The 25,452-nt window shown below is 53.6% G+C and overlaps 1 protein-coding gene across 4 annotated transcripts; it reads left to right on the forward strand.

Moving 5' to 3' along the window:
- Nucleotides 1-2,362: 2,362 nt before the first annotated feature.
- HNF4A (hepatocyte nuclear factor 4 alpha) lies at nt 2,363-24,893 on the forward strand. 4 transcript variants are annotated; one of them, XM_088026277.1, is made up of 10 exons: nt 2,363-2,477; nt 6,316-6,490; nt 7,605-7,699; nt 12,650-12,756; nt 13,480-13,635; nt 17,037-17,124; nt 18,014-18,169; nt 20,505-20,771; nt 23,557-23,709; nt 24,751-24,893. In XM_088026277.1, exons 1-10 carry the CDS (start codon nt 2,363-2,365, stop codon nt 24,891-24,893), a joined length of 1,455 nt encoding a protein of 484 aa, XP_087882403.1. The 4 variants fall into 4 exon arrangements, with proteins under 4 accessions (XP_087882403.1, XP_087882402.1, XP_027977815.1 ...); XM_088026276.1 differs by having other exon boundaries at nt 20,505-20,741; nt 23,557-23,737; nt 24,749-24,893; XM_028122014.2 differs by having other exon boundaries at nt 20,505-20,741.
- The last annotated feature ends 559 nt before the right edge of the window (nt 24,894-25,452 follow it).

Raw genomic sequence — 25,452 nt, forward strand, 5'->3', positions numbered from 1 at the left:
CGGGTCGTGTATGTGGCATGCCATGGCTCACCCCAGTGGACCATAGACCTCATTTAATTCAGTCTAACATGTAATCTACAGAGATTGAAAAATTGTTATTTTTGTTACCAGTGAAACTCTCACAGGCCAATAATCATATCCCACTTTTGGTAACAGGGGAGTGTGCCTCTTAGAACTGACGAGCACCGTGTGTGTAGGTCACATATGGCTGACTTGTGAGAGGAGTAGCTGTGAGTTGCCAGATAGGTGGCAGAACCTGGGGTCAGCCCCTCAGGGGCCCCTCCCAGAGCTGTCCCTCCTTCTCCTCTGTGTTTATCCCTCAATTAGTTCTCCTGCCCAGCTGAGCTCTGTCTCGGCTACTGGAGCTGGGGTCTGATGTCCCCAGGTGGGCATGGGAGGAACCTGCCAGTGGTTGAAGTCTCCTTCGGGCCTTTATCAAAACTCTAGGTACAGACCGTGGGGTGGTGGTGGAGGGGGGGGTCTGTCTTCCTCCCTCCCTGGGAGTCTTGTCCTGACTAACAGACAAATGTGCCAAGATCTCCCCATTTTGCAGATGGGAAGATTGAGGCCCCAAGAGAGATGTGATTTGAACAAAGTCATCCGAATAGTGACAGAGCTAGCTCCTAAGCCCAGGTCTCCTGACATCAAATCCAGCCTCTCTTTTCCACCAGAACAATCACATCCCTATCGCAGCTCTGGGGGGACAATGGAGAGGGGCAGAACAAGGCTACACACAGGGGCTTCTAATAACTGGAAGAATGAGGAGGATGCCTCTGCCCACCCTCAAACACACACCGCCTCTCCCACTGATTTGCCCACACAGCAACCCCGCCACCTATTTACTCATTCACTGACTCATTCACTCTTTCACTAATTCACCCGCTCCTTCCTTGATTCACTCCATCACTAACACACCCCCCCGCCACTCGCCCATCGGCTGTCACTAACTGACCCACTCTTGCTCCAGCTGGCCGAAGAGGACAGACTCCCAGGCTCCCAAGTCTAGACCCTTCTGCCCTTGCTTGCACTTTCTACCTCCTGCACTGTGACCTCACCTCCCGGGCTACGTGGGGAGCTCTTGGCAGGGCCTGTGCCGAGGGCCCATGGGGCCAGAGGGCATGACGAGAAAAGGGTGAGCGCCGCAGAAGGCAGGCACGACCAGCTGCAGAACTTGCAGGGCGCCTCCTTCAGAAATCACTCAGAATTTCAGCCACAGCAGAGCATTAAAGCAAACACAGGGACCTAAGTGTGCGGCGCTGTGCGACTGCTGGGGTGACAGGCCCACGAAGGCCCCTCCAAAGGAGGCGAAGGGTGGAGAGAAGAAGGAGATAGAAATGGGATGGTGGGGGGAGGAGGGGTGTACGCTCGATAGGTGCTGCCTGATACCATCTCGTTTAATACTCGAGCCACCGTTTGAGGTCGATGATGCCTTTTACAGAGGAGGAAACTGAGGCTGCCAGGAGGAGAATCATTTACCCAAAGTCATGATTGGTAGGGGCTAGGCGCCTGAGTGTAATCCAGGTCTGTGGGGTTGCAAGTCTCCGGCCGTTGGGGGGGGGTGGGGAAGGGAGCAGGAGGAGGTGAGGGCACTGGGGGACGGCATCTGGCGGGGCCTGAACAACTGGCTGCTGTGGGGGCTGGTGGCGGCTACAGCGGGGGTCGTGGGGAGCAGGGCAGGAGAACCCGGGGTGAGTCCATGCTACGCCCCAGGGAGGTGGGCACCTGGAAGGGAGTTCCCAGAAGGAGGATCCAGAAGATCGGTGTCTGGGGCCTGGGATTTAGGCCTTGAATTCATGTGCCACAAGGCAGCTTTATCTCCTCGAGAGCATTGAGGGTAGAAGTCAATGATTTGGGAAGTTACTGAATCAGGGCACCTTGGAGGTGGGCTGTCAGTGTCTCAGCGTATCAGTTAGAATGCCTCACTTGGGGCAACAGTGACTTGCGGGGCGGGTGGCTGAGTCAGGGGTCAAATGAGTGCTGGTGAGTTAGTGTGCCCGCCTTACAGAAATCCATAACTGAATATCAGGGAGGTAGGGCCCCAACTGTTGTAATAGCACCCCAGTGTCCACCAGAAACCAGCAAATAGCCAAATCCCTGCAGCCCCGCCCAGCCTCTCCGCCAGTGGGGGAGCCGATTAACCATTAACCCCCACCCCTCCCCGGCAGAGCCTCCACCCCTTCGCAGGGGCTAGGCCAAGACTCCCGGCAGATCCTCCCAGAGGACGGTTTGAAACGCAGGAAGGCAGAGAGGGCCCCTGGGAGGAGGCGGTGGGGAGGGTGGAGGGCGGGGGCCGGGGCTCTGCCTGGAGACTTCAGGGTGGGCATCCTGGGCAGGGCGAGTGGCCGAGGTGTGGGAGGGGAGGATGCGCCTCTCCAAAACCCTCGTCGACATGGACATGGCTGACTACAGTGCCGCGCTGGACCCAGCCTACACCACCCTCGAGTTCGAGAATGTGCAGGTGTTGACGATGGGCAATGGTAGGTGGGGGCAGGTGTGCCCAGGTGTGCCCAGGTGTGCCGCTGGGGAGTGGGTCTGTGGCACTCAATGCTGGGCTGGGAGGAGAACGACAGAAAACGGCAGGTCGGGCCTAGAGGTTAGTATAGGTGTCGCCAGGTGAAACAGGTGTGCCCAGGTACAGCAACCAGAGGCATTCTGGGTGAGGGGAGGCCTGCGTGGGCAACTCTCCGGCAAAAGTGCATCCCAGGTATTCCTGTCTGGCCCGTCTGGTCCCTGGTACTTCAAGGCTATCTCTGCTCAGTGCGTCACTGGGAGCGGCGACATAATGGTGACCTCCCCCTTGGCGTCTAGCTCCAGTATTTGGGCCCGACTAGGCCCCTTCCTGAACCCTTTGGGCTTAGGTCCAGAGAGATAGAAAGGTATGTTCTGTCCCTGGAGATTCTGGATGGAGGCATCACTGGGTGTCTTTGGGACTCCTGGGGTGAACGCCCCACTTAGAAAAAGAAAATGGAGTTCTTAGAGACGTTCTGTTCAGTGAGATGCCAATCAGCAGTGTGTCGTGCTGCTCTCATGGCCTCGTCTAGGTGTGCATGCATGGGTTTCTGTGCTGTGCTGGCAAACATGTATGTGCCTCCGGGAATCCATTTGCATGTTTGTGTTCATTTGTCTGTGTGTGCCTGTTCTGTCCGTTTCCATTTGTATTTGATTACTGCGTCTGTGTCACAGGCGTCTCTAGAGGTGCGTGTGTTTGTCTTGCTTGTGTACGGAAGCGGCAGTGAGTATATGTCTGTTTATCTGTGGATGTTCGCACACAGGCGCTGTGGATGCGGATCTGTTAGTGTGCCCTGTGCCTTCTGGATGGATGTCCTCTATGGGCATTCTGTCTTGTGCCCCTGTTTGTACCTGCTCCTGTCCAGGTGCACGTTCCTGGACTGGGGGGTGATCAGTACTCTCTGCTAAACTCGATTATGCAGACATGATATGCAGGGCGTTGATAATTGCCGTTTGCCAAAGGAGATTCACCTGAGCCACACGTCCACTTCTCTCTGAGCTGATTTTGTTGCCCACGTTGTCTCTCCCCAGGTTTATATATTTGTTCCCACATCACCAAGAGTACATCTGAAGCTGGCGTGGGAGGTTCTCCTCCCCAAGGAGGTAGGGGAAGGGAGGAAGCCTGGAAGCTAAGAAGCTTCTAGAGGGGAAAGGCCTTAGGCCAGCCTCAAATAAGGTGTGTGGCAGGTGACCAAGGTCAGCCTGCCACCTGCCTTCCTTCCATGGCTCTGCAGCTTCAGCCAAGGTCTGTGATGCTTGTGGTCAGATCGGCTTAGTCAGTAAGATGTGCCTGCCATGCCCATGGTCAGCTTCACCTGCTGCTCACCTGTTCCTGCCGTGGACCCAGTGTGCAACCTCGGGCACGTCCTGTTCCCTTGCTTGGCCTCTCTATCTGCTGCAAAATGGGTTTAATCACAGCAGGCCTGCTGGCCGGCCAGCTTTGAGGAGTGTCCATGTAAGAGAATTGAGGGGAAAATCACAGCAAATGGTAAACAAAAAGCTTTTGCACTAGGCAGGGTGTCGTGTGACCCCGTGGGGACATTGTGTGCTGTCACACTCCTGGCTACTGCCCAGCCCCAGACCACTCCCTGGGGCCAGCCCTGTCACCCCTTCAGAGCCTGCACCTCCCAGGGGTCGCGTGCGCCTGAGCAGAGGCCACCACTGGGAGTCCCGTGGATAGCACAGCCTCCAGCTCAGGAGCCAGAAAGATCTGGGCTCAAAAGTCGGGCATAGATCCTTCCTACCTGTGTGAACTCCACAAGCCATCCTCCTCTCTGAGCTTCTGTTTCCTCATCTGTCAAATGGGAACACCTAACAGCGCCTGCCTCCCAGAGCTAACGGGAGGATTCAGTAACTTGAGGCCCCTGGTGCTCAGCACTGGTAGCTGGTCCTCGCCCCACATGGGTCATCGCAAGGACACTGGGCATCCGTAAGAAGGGTCTGCGTTCTCTACTGGCCTTTGAAGGGGTGTGAGTCTTGGGATTACATTTTACATACCTCCTGAGCTGGTGGCTCCAGCTCTCCATGGAGAGCTCCCCACCTATCTCCCACCCCTGATTTGGAAGCAGCGGCAACAGCAGGGTCTTTGTTCATCAGAAGCCCCAGCAGACACCCTAGCAAGGGCAGCGCGGGCCAGAGTCGTCCAGCACGGGCCACAGTCATCCGGCACACCTGGGCTGTAAATCTGGCTCTTCCACTTAGCAGGAGTGGGGTGACCCTGGGCAAGTCACTGGTCCTCTCTGAGCCTTGGTGTTCTCACCCAGAGAATGGAGCCTGTCTGCCGAATGCAGTGGTGAGGTGAAACGCTCAGCAGCACCCAGCCCCTTCTGCGCAGGATGGAGGAACCCCCGCCGCAGCCTCCACCTGAACGGCCAGGAGCTGTGGGGTCATATCTCCCCAGGGGTTGAGGGAGGTGAGGCTGAAGGAGAAAGGGCACCAACATGGCTTAACAATTATCCCCATCTCCAGGAATAATTCACCAAGTGGAGGGGGCCGAGCTCTGGGCACCCTCAGGAATCTAGGAGATGTCAGCCAGGCGACAGCAGAGATGAGACGCGGCGGTGTCCGCTTATGCCTGAAGGCCAGACGTCATCTGCTCCAGGAGTTTGATTCTGCAGAAAAGATATTCCTTCACAAATGCTGATAACAGTGCTTTTTATGTACCGAGCATGTCACCTACACAGATTCACTGTCTTAGGGGATTATTATGCTCCCTATTTCACACGCAAGGAAACAAAGACATGGAGTAAACTCATGCAGCCAATGTCACCCAGCTAAGAACTAGGCAAGCTCAAACTTAAGCTTGGCAGAAGGGCTATAGCATGTGTGTCCTTAACTTCAGCATGATGCCCCTCTCCAGTTCTCAATGGTGTGTTCCCTAGGAATTCAAAGTCAGACTCAGGGTATCCATGGAAACACGTGTATGTATGACTGTGTGGTGTGCATTTGCACGCATTTTTTCTGGAGAGATGGTCCATGGCGTTTATCATCTCCAAGAGGTCTGTCTATCCTTGATGGAAGATCTGGTTACATAAAGATGGTTCGGCTACTGAAATTTAAAAAAAAAAAATTGCAAACAACCAGAACAGTTGAACTGCTGCCTTTTACAGTTGGGGATACTGAGGCCCAGGGGGAACTTGAAGAGAGGAAAAGGAACTTGCCCAAGGTTGTGATGAGGTAGTGGCAGCACCAGCACTAGCACCCAAGGACCCCAAGCACCCCATCCAACATCTTTGCCGCCTGTCTCTTATCCCCCTTCTCAGACTTACATAGATGCAATCGTTTTGCCTGAGACAGGTGGTACTTGAAAGATCCCCAGAACCTTGCCATGACCCTCCCAGGAGGACAAATGGACCACTGTCCTTGGTGCATGTCTTCCAGTTCCCTGGGAGAGTTTACAAGGCCTCTGGATACGACCTGAGCAGGTTCTGAGCAGATGCTGGGGGTGTATGGGCCCAGTGAGTCAGGGTCTGTAAGGTTCAGATGCATCCTAGGTGGTGGTCAAGTTTTCATTACTTCCCAGAAAAAGCTGGGCCTAGCAGTCTCCACCGTGGAGTAGCAGACCCTCACTAATGACGCTGGGAAGTGATTGTCACAACCATCCCTAAGTAATAAGTGCAAAACAGGAGTTCCAAAATGCCAAGGGACTTGCCCAAGGTCATTGAGGGAGTGGGAACAGCACCTGGGTCTGGATAAGGCTGAAGCCCCGTGGGGGAGATCCCCACAATGCTCATATTTGTTTCTGTACCTAAGCCCCCAGGGGAGCATGGCCCTCCTGAGTCCTCACGCTTGTCTCCTCTGGTGCAGATACATCCCCATCAGAAGGTGCCAACCTCAACGCACCCAACAGCCTGGGTGTCAGCGCCCTGTGCGCCATCTGTGGGGACCGGGCCACCGGGAAACACTACGGTGCCTCGAGCTGTGACGGTTGCAAGGGCTTCTTCCGGAGGAGCGTGAGAAAGAACCACATGTACTCCTGCAGGTGAGGAGCCCCTGCATAGAGCCTTGATTTCTCTAGCTGGGAAATGGGTATGCTTGGGCTAATGATGTTCCCCAGAGTCTGTCTGCTTTCTGGCAGAAAGCAGGCATCTGCTTTCTGAGGCCTTTAAGCTTCCTCTGGTTTCTTAAGCCTCAGGGATCCAGATGGAAACATCCATTCTAGGAACCTCATTCACTGATCATAAAGCTACCAGCTGCCCTTTACTGAGCACTTACTGTATGTCAGACATACTGAGTCTTTGTATGTATTTAACTGGCCCTACAAGCCCATCGTTATTTTTCCTATTTAGCAAATGAGGATCCACGAGGCTTGGCATCAAGCCTCCTCTGAAGCCTCAGAGGATGGGGCCCTTCCCCCAGCCTGGTGCTTTTCCTGGGGCAAATAGGGGATTGGCCTGCGGCCTTTCTACCTACCCCAAGGGCTTCCCAAGGCCTTGGGGATCCTTCCTTTGAAAGAACCTCCCATTCTGAGTAACAACAATAATAAAATAATAGCATTCAGTTATGAGGAGTTGCCATCTGCAGATGCTGTGCCAAGTCCCATCCCCATTATTTTCTCATTCCACCTGTCGACACACCTCTGACACGGTTGCTATGATTCTTCCTGTTTCATAGATGAGGAAGCTGTGGCTTGGAGAGGGCCAGGAATCTGTCCAAGGTCATCCAGCTTGAATCAATGGCAGAGCCCCCATTGACACTCAGGGCTCTGCCCTTCACCACCCGTGGGGCACTGCCTCTGCCTACAGCCCCCTCCAGAGAGTCACTTAGGCCGAGCACATATTGGCTCTGAGCCATAACCAGAAGGTTGCCAGGGGCTCTGGACTTTTCTAGAATGTGGGAGAGAGAGCAGTGCCCCCGTCCTCAAGGGGCTAGAGTTCCTGACTCAGTTCTACCATCAGGTTGAGTGATCCCAGGCTACGTGCCACCTCTCCAAGCCTCAGCAGGACAGGGATGGATTCTTAGAGAGTTCACGAAAGAGGCCTTTCTTGTGGTTAGCAGGGAGGCTGGGAGTCAAGGCAGGGATGGCTAGCGTTCTAGTTCAGCCCTGGGATGGGAGGGCTGTGCCTTCTGCATCTGACCATCTGAGCCCTCCCCAGATTTAGTCGGCAGTGCGTGGTGGACAAAGACAAGAGGAACCAGTGCCGTTACTGCAGGCTCAAGAAGTGCTTCCGGGCTGGCATGAAGAAGGAAGGTGAGCCTCCGTCCTCCTGCTTCCGCCCCACTGCCCCACCCGTACCCCTGCCCCCCCAGCCATTTACAACTGCGACCAGGCTTTATGACTTGGTGACAGGCCCCAGGGTAAATGGCTAATGGCTGAGAGGAGGGAGGGCCTGGCAATCTGGCCACAGGGCGGGGCTGGGCTTGGTCTTGAGAAAAAGATAAGCACTCACTCTGGGCTACTCAGGTTCCCAGCCGTCACCCTCCCTACATGCCCCATGGCCACGGGCAGCCCAGCTGGGCGTTTTCTCTTAATATACTGTTGCAAAGAGGAAGAGAGCAGAGAATGACATTACAAATGTCCGTGTGCCTGCCACCTAGACTCAGCAAATGTGGGCCATGGGGGTGGGGGGGGTCTCTCTTCCTGAGCTTCCTGTCCCCGGGACAAGTGCCCCCCCAACCCCATTCCTTAGTCTTTACTCTTGCGTATTGGGTGACCCAAAGTTTTCACGTTCTGCGGAGCGGGAACCACGCATCAGACTTGCCCTGGGTGGAGGTGAAGACCAGAGCACATTTATAGAGTCCTCTACAGGCCTCCGGTAACCGCCAGCCACTGGGCTGGGCTTCTCTACGAGTGAGGTGGCGCCCTGTGTGGCTGGCACTATGGTCATTCTCCCTTTCCCTGGAGGAGGGGACTGCAGCCCAGAATGGTTGGGCAGCTTGCCTGAGGCCCCCACAGCTGCTCAGTGCAAGACCTGAGGTTTGCCCCCGGTGCTTCAGACTAGAGTTGGGTGCTGTCTGGCGATACCTCGACGCTGCCTCCTTTGTGACCTCCAGACCTCAGGGACGTTTACAATTTTTGCAGCCCGAGCTCAGGAAGCAAAAATCCTTTAAGTACTCCATCTCCTTCTCCCCTCCACTCACCTTCCCCAGCTCTGGCACCAGACCCTCACTCCTCGCCCACCAGCCCGGCCCTTGGTCTAGTCCTGTACACACACCCCACTGAAGGGCAGGAACCTGGGACCAGCTGCCCGAGCCAACTGTGAAGGAGGGGCACTCCCCCCCAATCTCTGCCTCGGAGCCCCTGTTCCCCTGTCCTCTCCCTAGGAAGTGGGTCTGTGTGCCGTCCCTGCAGGGCCTTGCTTTGAGCTCATGAGTCCTGTTGGGGACTTGGGCCTACTGACCCCTGTGAGGCCCTGGGTGGGCTCCAAGGCCCCCTCCTGCTGCCAACTCCACAACGATAGCGCCCAGATCTTGGGTGGGCGGGGGGGGGGCAGGGTCTCAGTTCGGAGGGGGCTTTTTCAAAGGCCAATACCCCCCTCCAGCCTCCCCAGTTTTCAGGTGGGGTTGAGACCCTCTCCTTCAAGCTGCGTACCACCTTGTGGAATGAGGAATGTGAGAACTGGAACTATAACTCATGCATGAGCAGTAGGAGGCAAGGGAAAGACAGCATACAATCTACGGGCCTCACGATCTTTGGGTCTCATGGCCAGTGGTTTTGTTCCCCCATAGCCTAAGGTGTCAGGTTCTAGAGCATGAAGCTCTCGCAGTAAAATTTCAGGCCTTGTGGCAGGCAGGAGGGAAAAGGATTGGCAGCCTTCCTAGGGGTTGTACGGGGCCTGGTGCCTGCACGTGGTCAGTCTTTATATATGTCTCTTGCTAAACATCCAGAGTCATTGACACGGGTGTCACTTTGGAGACATTTCTTCTGGACTCCGGTTTTCCCGTCTGTAAAATGAGGAGATGATAATGATGCCTTCCAGCTCTGGGAGTCCAGCGACCCACTCACTGATCAACCAGTCCCCCTGGGGGCATGTGTCTTTGTTCCCTGGTCCTCCACCTGAGCTGCCAAGGTATCCTGGCTCCTGGAAGGGGAGGGAGAGCCCCAGGCCATTCTGCTTTAGTGTAGCCTCGAAAATAGCCCGAGCTTCTTGGCTCAGGGAAGGAGGCTTTAGGCCAGGAGGATGGGAGCATTGGCTGATGGCATGTGAGTGTGAGCTGGTCAGTGTTGGTGCTGATTTGCATGCTTCGGTCAACCGGAAGATCGTGGCACCTGCAGTTGCGTGATGGCTTCGAGAATAGGTCTGGGGGGCATGGTGTTCGGTCGTCACGGTGGTCAAGCTCTGGGAAGACAGTATTACCAGTTCTACCAAAGTCTTGTAGTCCCGACACCCCTCGTCAGTCAAAGAGAGATTCTTGGCGGAAGCCTCCGTGATCAGGAGAGCTGGGACAAGATTTCATTTTTCTTCTCTGATAGCCTTAGGTTTCAGGAATTGAAAACCTGAAGTGGTCCCTGACCACAGGAAAGCCTGTGCTGCCAACAGGATTTATGGACTGGGCAGATAGAGGCCAGGTCACCAAATCCACCCCCTCCCTACTTTACAGATGGGGAAATTCAAGCCAGACAGGTGACATGATCGGGTGGAGTCAGGCTCCCCTGAGCTGGGCACACACCAAGCTCCCTGGACTGAAACTGGGAGGGCTCGGCCTGGGGGCATCGTCTCTGGTCTAGATTCCTGAGACTTCCCCTTGACCACAGGGAAGGGCTCCAAATCCCACAGGCCTGTGAGCTTTGGCCAGAGGATATTCCACGGTGGCCAGAAGTGGGTTCCCTGAAGGGACAAAGACTCTGGGGAGAAAACTGGGGGTCAGTCAGCCCAACAGCAGGTCTCAGATTCTGTCCTATAACCTGAGACAACACCTACCTGGGGCTCGGCTGGCAGACCCAGGACGAATGCCCAGCCCCTGGATGGAAGCCCACCCAGGAAGCCGGGCCGGGGGTGCAGCAGGAACAGGCTGGCCGTGGGCCAGGGGCACTCTGATGGGCCCTTCCTCAGAACCCCGGCCCAGCCCCGCCATGGGCCCCGTCCAGGGGTTCTCTGGGAAGACAGGCTCATCCTCCTCTCCGTCTCTGGCCGGGTCGGTTAATATTCAATAGAAGTTACATTAGGTCCCCGACCCTGCTAATACTGAGCAAACATTTGGAAAACATCATTCCGTGACTGAGCTCGCGCTGGGCACTGATAACACCGGCTAACCTTGGGGAGCCCAATCTGCAGCTGCTGACAGCAGCCCTTTTATTGGGCCCGCCTCCCCTCGGCGCCCTGGTGGGTGCGGACGCTGGCGGCCGGGAGGGGTGTCGCGGGCAGGGCCGCCACGTGTGCAGGGGAGCGGCCCGGCGGCTGGCCCTGGCCGGGGCAGTGGGTGTCAGGAGAGATTTCCGACCTGGGGACCACTGTCCTAGGCCACTCACGCCGGGGCTCGGTTTACACTGTCTGGCTTTCATTCTCTGATTTCAACGATGTGTGAAATCAAGAGAAAGTTGAATGGCTGCATGTGGACGTTCCACTGAGAAATAGGGCCCACCTAGGAATCGGAGCTTCTTTCACTCACTCAACAAACATTTCTTGAGCACCTGCTGTGCGCCAAGCTCCGGTGCTAGGTGCTAGCCGCTGGGGCTGCAGCAGTGAACAGGAACGGAGTTCTAGCTTTCTGGAGCTTGCCCTCCCATCGAGAGACAGAGAGTAAAGGAATGAACAAGAGATTCTACAATAAGGGCCCCCGAAGAGAAAGAAAGCAGGAGAAATAAAGGGCAGAGCCTGAGGGAGGGAATGCCCCATCAGACAGGGTGGTCAGAGCAGGTGTCTCCGAGAAGGTGACATTTGCACGGAGCCAGGCGCCAAGCAAAGAAGCAGCTAAGCTGTGGGGTAAGCAGAATTCCAGGCAGGGGGGCAGCGGCAGCTTGGTGGGCAGAGTGGGATCGGAGACAAAGGGGTTCGCTCCACATGAGATGGGGAGTCACCGGTTTTGAGCAGTGGGGGGATGTGACCGGGTTCGGTTGTAGCAGATTGCTTCGTCTTCGGAGAGGTGCCCGGACAGTCAGGGCGAGGCCAGAAGCAAAGAGACCAGCGAGGAGAGCCTGAGCTGCTCCTGGGAAGAGGCAGCAGGGCCCAGCCTGGAGCCGGGGGTTCGGACAGCATGTGGGTCTGAGCAGAGGTGGTCCGAGAAAGAGAGACGGACAAGCTTATAGATGGGAAACCGAGGCCCCAAGAGAGGATGTGATTTGTACCAGCACAGAGAGTGAGTGGCAAGTTCCAGACAGGCACCGGGTCTCCTGCCGCCTCGCCCTCCCTCCTGCCAGCTTCAGCAAAGCCTCATTCCACAGTGAGTCCTCTTGGACTCCAGGGGACGGGGCCAGGGCTGCAGAAGGTCCATCTTCTATCTTAGGCCAGGGCTGACACGGATGCGGAGGCGCAGGGAGGTGTGGGGCCCTAGTAGGGAGGCCCTAGTGGAGGCCCGGGGCTCTGAGTTCCTGGAGGAGAGCCCAGCGGTGGGGCAGGAAGGAGCCGGGGCTCTTTCGTGCTGTCTGTGAGAGGGAGGGTTAGCCTCCTGCTGATGGATGAGACTGTCAGGGCGGGGGGGTGGGGGGTGGGGGTGGGAACCTCCAGATCCCCTTTTCCGGGCCTTCTGTCTCGGTGTTCAGGAATGCCTGGGCCATCTCTATGTCACCCAGGGCCATTCATTTTCCTTGTTTTACACACTTATCTGGAACAAAAGGGACCCTTTTCCAAAACAGAGCTTATAAATCTGTCATCTAGATAGATCTCCTCTTCAGTACTCAAGACCCATCTTAAACCCTCTGCCAAGGCGTCACTATGTTGCATCCCTCCAGGGACCAGTGGATCACTCCCACCGCACCCCGTTGTGCTGGGGGGCCTTTCTGGTGCTTCGATGGTTCTTCCACACTCTGGGTTGGAATCTGTCTCCCCTCATTCCCGCATGCCGATCCAGGCTCTGCCCCCCGGGAGACCCCTCCTCCCACCTCCAACCGTGTTTCCTTTACTCCAGGTCAGCCCTGCAGTATGTCCTTCTGGGTCAGACTCTCTCCCCTCACACCTCATCTGCTCCTCAGCAGTCAGGGGACCACCCTCCCCTCCGCCCCACCCCTGTCCCCTCATCCTCACCTCTCTCTGCCCCCTCACAGCTGTGCAAAATGAGCGGGACCGGATCAGCACTCGCCGGTCAAGCTATGAGGACAGCAGCCTGCCCTCCATCAGTGCATTGCTGCAGGCCGAGGTCCTGTCCCAGCAGGTATCGGGATGACCCTCTACCCACCTGGCGGTCCCACACACCAAAGAGGAGTCCCGCCTCCACCCCCGTCTTCCCCAGCCAGGCCCTGGAGCAACAGTCTGAAGGGCCCTGGAATATCCCAGAAGGGAAACGAGCCAATTTAGTAGCAAAGACAGAACTCGAACCCAGGCCTGGTGCTCTGTGGCACTTTCTAGTTCATCCTTTTGCACACATTCCGCAGGCCAGGCAGAGTTGGCTTTCACTGAGGGCCTGAGATCAGTTTAGCCCTAACAGAACAGATTAGTGGACAAGTGGACAGCTTGGCAAACGGGCTCAGCCCATCCCTTGCTGTGTGACCTTGGGCAAGTCACAGCACCTCTCTGGGTTGTGGTTTTTTTTCACCTGTCAGATGAGAATGATGACTTTTTTCCCCTGCTTCTCCTATAAGGCTGAGGGTATCCTTGGGGTTCTGAGGAGCTGGCAGAGGAGGAAGTGGGGGGGCAGGCACCCGGTGGAGGCCCAGCGGGAGCCCTCCTTCCTCATATTTGCCTTCGTCAGCATCTTTCCTTCTCTTCATTTGCCCCCGAGTTTCCTCCTGAGCTGAGAGGCATCCACAGTCCATCTCCCCTTTTCCCGACAGGGAAACTATCTGTGGGGTGGGGGTGGGGGGCGGCGCTCTGTGCAGGGGGCAGAGACTGTAGGGAGGGCCTGGCCATCCCCAGCATTGTCCTTCACTTCCACCAGATCACCTCCCCTGTCTCCGGGATCAACGGAGACATTCGGGCGAAAAAGATTGCCAGCATCGCAGACGTGTGCGAGTCCATGAAGGAGCAGCTGCTGGTGCTCGTTGAGTGGGCCAAGTACATTCCTGCTTTCTGCGAGCTCCCTCTGGACGACCAGGTGAGAGCAGACACTCTGCAGGCAGTGGGGACGCTGGGCAGGTGGGTCCTGCTGGCCCACCTGGGATATAGCCTTGGATTAGTTTGAATCTGTTTAACAGAACACACATGGTGCTTGTGTGTGCCCAGAGCTGTTTAAAGCACCGTACAAATCTTGACTCATCTAATCCATCCAGCGGCCCTATGAGTTAGGTACTATTATCAGTCCCATTTTATAGGTGATGCAACTGGGGCACAGAGAGGTTAAGTTACTTGCTCAAGGTCACACAGCTAGTATCCAGCACAGCTGGGATTAGAACACTGTCTATGCAAGTATACTTTGGTAGGCAAGCTCCAAAGTCCAGGCTCCTAGCCACCGCACTCCTGCAGGAGACAGCTCTCCTGGGGGCATGTGGACAGGGCCCCAGGGCCAGGGATTATGAGAGTTGAGCTAAAGCCCTCGCTCTGAGACTGGTGCTCTGTGTGATCTTGGACAAATTGTTTCCTCTCTCTGAGTCTCAGTTTTCGTATCTGTAAAGTGGGAATTATAATATCAGTTTCAGAAGAAAATAAAGACATTACCATTTCAAATGCATAAATCATGTAATGGGGCATCTACATCATGGCCCAGGCCACAGCTGGCCTCCCTAAATGTCACTTTCATTCTTGTATCCCACCAAGATGGTTTAACTCAGCGTTTTATTTCCCAAAGTACCTTCTTTGGAATACCAAAACTGTCCTGGGGGGTGCTGGGGGAGGGAAGAGGCTGGTGCGGCCGGGGTAGGGGTGGGGGTGGGGGTGGGTGGCACGCACAGCTGAGGACAGATGAGTTTCTGAGATACTGCAAATGATCGCTCCTGACCAGGTACCTCTAGGCCTCTCTTGTCTGGGAAAGGGTTGTTGGACTGGGTCACCTTCTCAGCTCGGAGGGAAACTTGGACAGTGCCCCAGACATCAGCTCCTGGTGCATTTGCTTCTCTGTTTTGCACGTTTGCACAACACACTGGCAACGTATGTTGGTCTGTGAAGGTTTCTGAGAAGTCCTTCAGGCAAGGAAGGCACTGAACTTTGTGGGACCCAGGGCTTCTCAAACTCCCTTAAGCCCCAGACTCTCTTGGAACAGCTGTTAGTATCCTATGGTGGGACACACTGTGGAAACACTGGTTTGGCTGGTCCTCACCCTCACACTGGGACCTGGATCGGATGCTCTGTCTCATGGCTCCTTCCCTGCTTTGGCAGGGACAACAGACCGGGGATCTCGGCCAAGCTGCCCCTGCCTTTTCCCCTGCTCCTTCTGTGCTGGCCCTGGTCCCCTCTGCTGGAGAGTCTGTATTAATGTTTAATCCCTTCTGTTCCTTCCCAGGGGCTCAGCAGGGCAATAAGATACCCCCAAGCTGAGCAATTGTTAACCTCGATTTCCCACCCAAACCTCCCTGGCTGGGGCTCAGAGCATTCTTAGAGAGCAGTGATGGGTGGCCAGCAACACGGGACAATCATTAACACCCCCCACCCCGCCTGCCCACCCCCGGAATAGCCTCCATGTCAGGAGGGCTCCCAGCTCCCCATTCATGTTGTATAAGGAGCCCATCTTGCCCAAGCGAGTTGGGACACACCTGGGAGAACTGGGGGGCACTGTCCTCCAAAGGACACCCCAAATCTGTCCGTATTGCCCCAGGAACCACTTTCCAAGTTTGTTCACTTCTTGATTTGTTTTGGACATCAATCCATTGAAACCTAGGAGGCTGGATAGCATCGAATAAAGGGGCTGAGGTCTAGAGAGGGAAAGGTATCTGCCCCAGGTTGCAGAGCAAGACAGCCACAGGGCTGGGATTTGCTTCCAGGGCTTCTGCCCCTGGGTTTGAGAGCCACCGGGGTCCATGACCAAAGCCCTCCACAGTGCCCGGTGAATGGGAAATGCTCAGTAATAAGCATCCTTGGCCTCCCTTGTCCTGGTCATGGAGAGTGGCCTCTCGCCTGCAAGGCTACTTGCTGTTCTCCTCTTTCTTGTCATTCTCACGAGATGTAACCCTGGGAGGACAGAGGAAGAAGGGCAGGTGGCTGCCAGATCTGGGGAGGGAGTTAGTGAGTTTGCCCGTTCATTCATTCATTCACCCATTCCTTCCTTTCTTCATTCAAATGAGTATTTATTGAATGTTTACTATGTGCCTTCCATGCCCTAGACAATGCCACCTCCTTCGAGTGACTTTCTCTGACCTCCCCATCTAATGTAGCCCCTCTTGTCCCATCGCTCTTTATCACGTGGCTCTCACCCCCTCCCTCCCTCTCATCCTTCCTTCCTACGAAGTGTCTGTCGCTTAGTAGGCACTTAACATTTGATGACTGAAAGAATGAACAGTCCAATGAATGAATGAACAAAAGCATTTTTACTTCCTAGCTTAGACTGCTAAAAAAGCTCCCAAATTCCCCAACCCAGCCTGGCAGACAAGATCCTCGAGGCTACCAGCCGGCTCCTACTTCCACCAGCTGCTATGTTGCTGTCCTTTGGGCCCGCTGCAAGCCCCAAAGCCGATGGTTTGGAAAGGATAGACAACGTCCCCCTGGCTGGGTCCCTGCCTCGGACTTCAGTCTGCCAAAGCTGCTTTGTCTCTCTGCAGGGAAGGAATATGTCAAGCTCATCCCCTGCCAAGGCCAGCACTCACACTTGGCCTTGGGAACAAACATCCATGTCCAACCTCTTGGAACTCACTCTCAGAACCCTAGAATCTTATAATGTCAAGGGAACAGGTGTCCTGGAGATCTTCCAGAGCAGCGATTTCCCCAAACACAACTGCACATCAGAATCGGCTGGGGAGCTTGTTAAATGCAGATCCTTGGGCCCCCCCCCCCGCCCCGTACATACAGCCTCAGAGTCTCTGGGAGTAGGGCCTCACAATCTGCATTTTATGAAGCACTCTTCATAATCTTCTGCAGCTGGCCTATAGGCAGGAATTCAGGACCCACAGTTTTAGAACTTTCTGGCTCATAGACCCTCTTGAGAGTCTGATGAAAGGCACTGAAGCTCTGCTGAAAACACACACACACACACACACACACACACACACGCACACACACACTGAGAACGGTAAGTTTCATCAGGCGCAGAAATGAGGCCCAGAGGGAAGAGGCAGCTGAGCTTGCCCAAGGATGCAGCGGCTCAAAGATAAAGTCAGCATTTGGCCTCCCAGCTCTGAGTGCACGTTCTTTCTCCTTCCAGGTTCCTGCTAAATCTTTTGCAGGTTTTATCGGTTATGGGAGGAAGCAGCAGTTTTCTGATGTCCATTTTTTAGTTCAGGCAGGTAAAGGCAAGGGAAGCATTAAGCTGACTTGCCCAGGGTCATTGAGTTGGCCAGGAGCACCTTCCCAGGGGGTACAGACACCTTCCCAGGGGTGCAGCTGCCAGACACCATCCCTTCTCTCTTCCAGGTGGCCCTGCTCAGAGCTCATGCCGGTGAGCACCTGCTGCTCGGAGCCACCAAGCGGTCCATGGTGTTCAAGGACGTTCTGCTTCTAGGTAAGGAGGCTGCCTGCCCCAGCCAGGGCTCTGCGGAGGGCATGCCCAGGGTGGAATGCACCCAGGCACAGGAGAGTTCCGAGGTGGCATGCAGGGGCGAGGGAGAAAGATCAAGAATGTCTTTTTCCCAGTGTTTCCAATTGGATCCTCCACTCAGATGCAAGGAAATGTGGATGCAAGGAATGGAAGCTCTCCAGCATTAAAGTTAGAGCACAGTCGGGGTTATCCGTGGAATTTCTCGTGCGCTCTGATGTGCTTTCTGGATCGGGGGCAAGAGGCCGTCAGGAATGGCACACCCCCCGGCCTGCGCCACTTATGCTTCTGTGGCGTGTTAATGTATTATTTTAAATGCTTATATAGATCACACTACGGGCCAGATACTAGTCTGAGTACTTTGCAAACATTGCGCCTTTAATTCAACAACCCTATGAGGTAATCTCTATCATTTATCCCCACTTTACAGATGAAAAAATGGAGGCGCAGAAAGTAATTTATCCAAATATATATGGTTAGTCAGTTGCAGAACTGAATTTCAACCCCAGGCAGTCTAGTTCTAGAATCTGGGCCCTTAACCTTGATGCACTGGTGCCTCCCAAGTGGCCCTTGAATGTCACTAGTCTTATGGGTCATACTGGAGAATGGAGCATGGGTGATATGAAAGGCTCCTAGAAAGCCAGGCTCCAGACCCACTCCAATGACTTCAAGCCACTCATTCCTTTCATCTGGGCCTCCACTTCCTCGTCTGCAAAATGGGCATGACAATCTCCATGGGCCCTCTCCCGTGGGTACCAATGGCATTGCAACTGCAAAGGGCAAGGGCTGTCCAAAGCTGGGGGAAGGGTACACCCAAGGTGGCAGCCTCATCCCCTTTCCTTCCCAACCCACCCAGGCAATGACTACATCGTCCCTCGGCACTGCCCAGAGCTGGCAGAGATGAGTCGGGTGTCCATGCGCATCCTCGATGAGCTGGTGCTGCCCTTCCAGGAGCTACAGATTGATGACAATGAGTACGCCTGCCTCAAAGCCATCATCTTCTTTGACCCAGGTAGAGCCCACGCCCCCCCACCCACCCACCCCTGATGCTCCAGGCCCTCCGTCAGACTTCTCCTACTGGGTTATGGACCCCTGCAGTCACAGACAGCCTCATTCTTCAGTACAACAATTGGCCGAGGCCGTTTGCATGAGCTATTTAACAGATGAAGGAGACCCAGGTTCAGAGGGATGATGTGACTTGACGAGGCCCACGGACTCCAGAGGCTTCGTTCCATTCTTTTCCCCCTTTCCCCTCTGTCCCCTTCTCCCTCCCTCCTCTCCTGATCTCCTGTCTTCCTTCTTTTCTTTCCTTTCGTCTTTTCTTCTCTCCCTCAAAAATTTTTATCAAAACAATGTCTGCACATACTTAAAATGTACCCCACTTTCCGTGCTAAAGCCTACTCCCCCGGAGGAGCCATTTCTGAGTCTTCTAACGGTTTCTTCTGGCTCTAAATAAAATGCTAAGCCGTCTCTTTCTTGATTTAGCTGTTTTTGATCACATTTTTCCTCCTGCCCTAGTTGAGGGTTTCACTTTTCTCTCTCACCACTCCCGTCTTTTCTCTCCTATCTTCCTGAATTTTCACTGTGATTTTAGTGTCTCTACTGATTGCCTTTATATGCTGTGGACGCTCCTCTCCCCAGTCCATCTACTGACTTTCCACTTGCATTTTTAAAGAATGGCTTTGTAGCTATGTCTTTGTGCAAAGCCTGACTTCATTTCACAATATCAAGATGCTGGACTCCAGAGCCTTGCTTGCTCCCTTCCCTCCTCACACATTAGAGGGGACCTACTGCATGCCAGGCACTGCCCTTAGTGCTGGGCTCCACCTACGTGGAGATCACCCCTGGTAATAACAGTAATGAAGAGGGAGGTGACCATAGTTCATGGAACACTCACTAAGACACCATTCTAAATACTTTATGTGGATCATGTCACTTATTGCTTACAACGTGGTACCTTTGAGGTTGGAATCGTTACTATCCCCATTTTGCAGATAGAAGAACTGAGGCACAGGGAGATTGATTAGTTTGCCCAAGGTCACACAACCAGGAAATGGCAAAGCCTGGATTTGAACTACAGACTGTCTAGGTCTCAAGCCTACATTCTTACCTACCACACACCCCATTTCTTGAAGAGTTTAAGATGTCTGGTTCTAGTTTCCTTGAGAGCCTGACCCAGGCTGTATCCCCTGCAGGGCTCAGCATGGAGCTGGACAGATAGTAATTGCTCAATAAAATGGGGAGATTATTGATGCTGAGTCAGGGTCAGCAACCTGGCTCGGAGGCGCAGGTGACCTAGTAGTGTAGGGCCTGGCATGTAGGTGATGCTCCATAAATGTTTGTTGACTGAATGAAGTCATGCACAAATGTGGCTCGGTGGAGCAAGCCCTGGACTGGAAGTGTGGGTGAAATTCTCTTTCTGCCACTTACTTTGTCCATAAAAGAGGAAATAAATGCGTGACCTCTATGAAGGTTGAGCTTAACTATTGGACAATCACTTGAATCCCCTTCTAGGTTAAGGATCTAGAATTTATTTCTTTTCTTAAATTTTTTTCATTCACTCATCCTTCCATTCATCTAACCATCCCTTCATCTAGTTATCTATTCAACAAATATTGACCGTGCATGGTGCTAGGTAGTGGGTTTAAAGCGACAAATAAGACATGCCTGACCATCCAGAGCTCATAATCTAGTGGAAGAGACAGTTACGTGCTCTGTGGCCAGTAGTGACAGAAGAACCACAGAAATCTGGGGCATGATGGACACTCATAAAGCAGGCTTGGGAGGGTGGAACAGAGAAGGCTTCCTGGAGGAGGTGAAACCTAAGCTGAGACCCCAAGATGACACAGGCAAGGGAGGAGGGAAGCAGGGAGACTCTTCTAAGAGAAGCAGCATATGCTGATGTCTGGTCAGTGGGACCTCAGCTGTGATCAGGAGTCCCAAGTCCCCATTATGGATCTGCCAACCGCTAGATGCATGACCTGGGCCAAGTCCTTCCCCTGCTCCCTGCCTCATTTTCCCCACGTGTAATGAGGAGGTTGCTAGGTGCCCTCACGTGTACATTCCTGAAGTCCTGCCCACCCGCCCCCTCCCACCCCCCATCTCCCAGTTCTGCATCTCAGGAAATATGACAGAAATGCTTCTGCCTGCATCCAGGAAGCTATAAATACGTTCGTGTGTACCCTGGTTCTTGAGGACCCCGAATCCTGGTCCCAGCACTGCTAAGGACTCCGCAAGTGACTTTGGGCCACTAGGTCCCCTGTCAGGGCCTCAGGAGTCAGGGGAGATCTGGATCCTGGCTCCCCAGATGCTCCAGTCGGGCCCTCGCCCATGCCCTCCCATTGCAGATGCCAAGGGGCTGAGCGACCCGGGCAAGATCAAGCGGCTGCGCTCCCAGGTGCAGGTGAGCCTGGAGGACTACATCAATGACCGCCAGTACGACTCCCGCGGCCGCTTCGGTGAGCTTCTGCTCCTGCTGCCCACCCTGCAGAGCATCACCTGGCAGATGATCGAGCAGATCCAGTTCATCAAGCTCTTCGGCATGGCCAAGATCGACAACCTGCTGCAGGAGATGCTGCTGGGAGGTCCGTGCCAGGCCCAGGAGGGGCTGAGAGGTGGGCGGGGCTCCCTGGCAAGAGATAAGCCTCACACCGAGGCTCACCTCTCAGCTCCACCACCTCTTTCTTCTGTGGCTTTGCCCACATCCCTTAACCTACCTGGGCCTCAGTTTCTTCATCAAGAATGGGGACGATGGTCCATTTATTCGGGCACTGAGAGCCTAGTGTGTGCCAGTCACTGTTCTAAGTGCTGGGGATGCAGCAGAGAACAAGAGCTCTGCCCTCCCAGAGGTTTCGTAGGAATGTGCGTGCACGTGCGTGTGCATGCACATGTGTGCGCGTGCACGTGTGCATAAGGGCATGTGGGAACTGACAGTAACCAAGTATACAATAAAGGGGATAACTACATTTTTGAACTCAGCAGGTACTACGATAGAGTGTAACTAGAAAGGGGCCGATTTTAATAGGCTGGCCAACAGAGACAGCCTCTCTGGAGTGGGGACCTTTGTGCTAAGACCCAACGGATGAAAGAAAGTAGAACATTTAAAAGCCAAGAGAAAAACATTCCAGCCAGAAATAACTCATGCAAAAGCCCTGAGGCAGGCGAGGTTTGTGTGCTCGAGAAAGAAGAATAAGGTTGTGAGATGGTGGGGGAGGGGGTGTTGCATGAGATGAAGACGGTTATGGGCAGACACCAAATCATGAGCATCCAGTCGAGTAGGCCACGGTCAGAAATTTGGATTTCATTTTCATTGCTACTTTTGTAAGAAGAGTGAAAATCAGACTACTGTTTTTAACAAGCTACTCTGAATGTTAGGTAGAAAGTGAGTTTCAGAGGGGTGCAGGAGAGGCAGGAGACCCCTGAGAATGTTACCGTCACCAAGGCGGGGGTAGGACGGTGGAGGGTGGGGCGAAGGCATGATGGGATAAACCGGGTCATCGGCGAGGAGGAAGAACACGCAGGACTTGCTGATTGATCGGATGTGGGGGAGGGGGGACGGGAAGGGTCAAGGATGAAACCCACATTTTTCCTTCGAGTGACAGGACTTACTGAGATGAGGAAGATGGAGGGAAAACAGGTAGAGGCTGAGCTGGTGGTAGCCACGGAGACGAACCAAGAGACCATTTAGACTTTGGCAAACCTCAAGAGGACTGTAGACATCCAGGAGGCAGTTATCAGGAGGATGAGTTCAAAGCTCAGGATGGAAGGCAGCCCCGTGGTACTCCAGCAATTAGGGGCCATGGTGATAGGTATTAAGAAGTGGGGATCAGGGAATTGACAGCCACGGTGGGATGAGAGAATTTTTGCAGTGATAGCACTCAGTGAAGTGAGCTGGAAGGTTAGGGGTCGGGATCTAAGTGAATTCAGGTCTTGGGAGGTGATGCGGTCTCTGGTGATGGTATGGCCAACAGCCACCTTAGCTGATATTTGGGACTGGATAACCTTTTTTTATGGGGGCTGTTGTGTATACTGTTTAGCCACATCCCTGGCCTCTACCCATGAGATACCAGTAGCACCCCTGTAGGAGCGACAGCCAAAAATGTCTTCAGATACTGTCAAATGTCCCTTGAGGGCCCCAAATCTCCCCCAGTTGAGAACTACTAACTCATTCTCACTTTGACCCTGTGAATTATGAATCAGGTGTCATTGAGATCGAGATCAGGACAGGGGTGTCTGGCTGGCTCAGTCAGAAGAACATGCAAATCCTGATCTCAGGGTCGTGAGTTCGAGCCCCATTCTGGGTGTAGAGATTACTTAAAAGTAAAATCTTAAAAAAAAAAAAAAAAGATCAAGATGGAGCTTGTGCTCTGTTGCCAGATAAACTTGGGTAAAATAATTAATCTCTCTGGGCCCTGTAATCTCATCTGTAGAATGGGACAATAATGATAGCCACCTTACAGGACTCAAGTTGAGAGGATTCACATTTCAAACATGAAAAGTGCTGTAAAACAGTATCTGGCACATATTGGATGCTCAATATTGATAGCTATCATTGAAACTTTAGAGGCCTCTTGCAAGCCCTAAAAATCCCATCATGGCACACCACTGACCACAGCCATTAACAAACTATATCTTATATGGTATTATTCTGACACAGTTTTTGAAGCAGTTACTGTGTTCTAGACACTTTGCTAGGCCCTCAAAGAGAAGAAAAATATATCTGTAATTGTAATGCTCATGGACAGAAAAGTAGACGTTCCCAAAAGATGGGTTACAGATAAATTACTATGGGAAATCCAAGGAAGGAGAGGTTTAGCTCCCACTGGAGTATGGAGAATCAGGAAAGGCTTCCCAAAGGTGGAATTATCTGAGCTGGAATTTGGACTGGTGGACATGGGGGTGTGGAGAAAGCATCTTTCATGGAAGGAACATGAGCAAAAGGAGAGATAGGAAGTACAGGGAATCCTCAGGTGCTATCAGTAGGTTAGTTTGGCTGAAGCAGAGGTATGAAAGGGGCGGGGGGGACAAGGCTAAGGGTGAGTTGGCACCAAATGGAAGGACTTGCATGCCATGGAGCTTTGAGAGCCATTGATTAAATCTGTTACATTCATATTCAACCAATACACTACTCATTATAATATTTAGATCTCACAGCTTCCTTACACGCTCCTTCTTTCTTTTAACTTTTGTTCTCTTGGTTTGTTGGGTCCTCTCAAGACCCTCATGGAACCTATGGATAGGAATGCTAAGCCCCAGTTTACTAACCCAGAAATCGGTAGCCAACAGGCACTGTCAATATTGGAAAAACAGGTTGATTGGCCACACTTGAGGAAGAGGTACCTCAAGGCCCATGGTCTTTATCAGACTCCCCAACCTTATTGAGTCTCTGTCTACCTGCAGGGTCCTCCAGTGATGCACCTCATGCCCATCATCCCCTGCACCCACATCTGATGCAGGAACACATGGGCACGAACGTCATTGTTGCCAACACGATGCCCTCTCACCTCAGCAATGGACAGATGTGTGAGTGGCCCCGACCCAGGGGGCAGGCAGGTGGGCAACTTGAGCTCTACTCAGAAAGGGATGAGGTTGGGACCTAAGAGGGGAGCCAGGATGGGTGGGTCTAGAAGATGGGAACTGGGATATAACAGTTCTCTGCACTCCAGGGTATGGAATGAGGAGTGAGAGTGTCCATTTGTTAAGGCTGTTTTTTCCCTGAGGCCATTTATTCAGTGAGGTAATTAACAGCCTCTATGGAATGAAGCTGTCCTTGGGATGAGGGACCCATTGGGTGAACATGTCCATTGGGATAAGAATTCTATTAGGTGATGTTGCCTATTAGGTAAAACTGTTCTTTGAAGTAAGACTGCCCAATTAGGTAAGACTATCCGTTAGACAATTGGGTGAAACTACTCATTAGGTGGGGATGTCTGCCGGTCTAGATGGTCCTCTGAGGTGAAATCTCACAAGAGTGAGTTTGTCATTGGACGAAGTTCTCCAAAAAGTAAGAGTATCGTTGGGATGAGGTGGTCCCCTAAAATGAGACTATTATTTGGGATACTTGTCCATCGAATAAAGGTGGCCCAGTGGGCCATGGTCCAAGTTGAGTTTCAAATACATGATGCTGTGAGGTCAATTAATTTCCATTATTCATCTACCTAAATATCAGAGAAATGGTATTTTGGGCCAGGCACTTGGGTCTCATCAATTGTTGCTCTTTCTCTCCAAGAAAGGACATTGCTGTCACATGTCCCATTGTCCTTGAAGAGAGTCAGAATTGGGCCCTGGTTCAGGAGAAGCAGCCTCGATCTCCACGTTAAGTGGTGGAGGAGATGGAGGTTGGTAGGACCTGGGCAGAAGCCTCTGGCCACACCTGGCCCGGCCATAGCCTTCCTGACCTCACCAGACTTAGACTTCATGATCTGGGCCTCAGAATGTTGGAGCTGTAGGAGACCTTAGAGATTGTGTAGTGTAATTCTCTCATTTTATAGAAGAGGAAACTAATTCAGAATGGGGGAAGAACCTTCCCAAGACTCTGGTTTACTCCCCAAACGGTTGGAATTCTCAGCAGCCCCTGTGTCTCTGTCCTTGCAGCCACCCCTGAGACTCCACAGCCCTCACCGCCAGGTGGCTCGGGGTCTGAGCCCTACAAGCTCCTGCCGGGAGCAATTGCCACCATCGTCAAACCCCCGTCTGCCATCCCCCAGCCGACCATCACCAAGCAGGAAGTCATCTAGCAAGCCGCTGGGGGTCGGGGGCTCTGCTGGCCTCCCAGCCCCCTCAGAGAGCCCCGGTGGTCACTTGTTCCCAGTGAAGGAAGCCGTGACAAGGCCAATCTCAGGGCAGCAGTGGAAAGGGCAAGGGGACCAAGAACTTGGGCTGTGGGCCACACCCCATTGCTATCCTCCACCCCCTGCTCTGGATGACAGGGCTCTGACTTGGGGAGACCCCAGATGGAAAATCCTCTGCTGCCTCGGACAACTCTTCTCTTCCTGAAGCCACTGCCTTCCCCTTCATCATGCCTACCCCCAACTTCTTAAGCCCCAAAGGACAGCTGTCTGGAGACGACATGGGACCTTGCTTAATAGCTCCCTTCCCCTTCAGACTGGTACTTCTTTCTCCAGGTACTGTCCTAGTCCCAGACACTGGGCCCTTCAAGGCTGGATCAGATCGGGGCATCTGACCCCTCCCTGTTCTGCTGCCCCAACCACCAACGCTTCTCTCCACCTGCCACTGTCACCTTCCTCAGCCATCCTGATTTCTCCACAGCCACCTCTCCAGGGGCTGAAGAAGACT

This window comes from Eumetopias jubatus, unplaced genomic scaffold, assembly GCF_037043125.1.
Source record: "Eumetopias jubatus isolate StellerSeaLion01/CBP00866 unplaced genomic scaffold, mEumJub1_p1.0 scaffold_9, whole genome shotgun sequence".
Classification (NCBI taxonomy): Eukaryota; Metazoa; Chordata; class Mammalia; order Carnivora; family Otariidae; genus Eumetopias; species Eumetopias jubatus.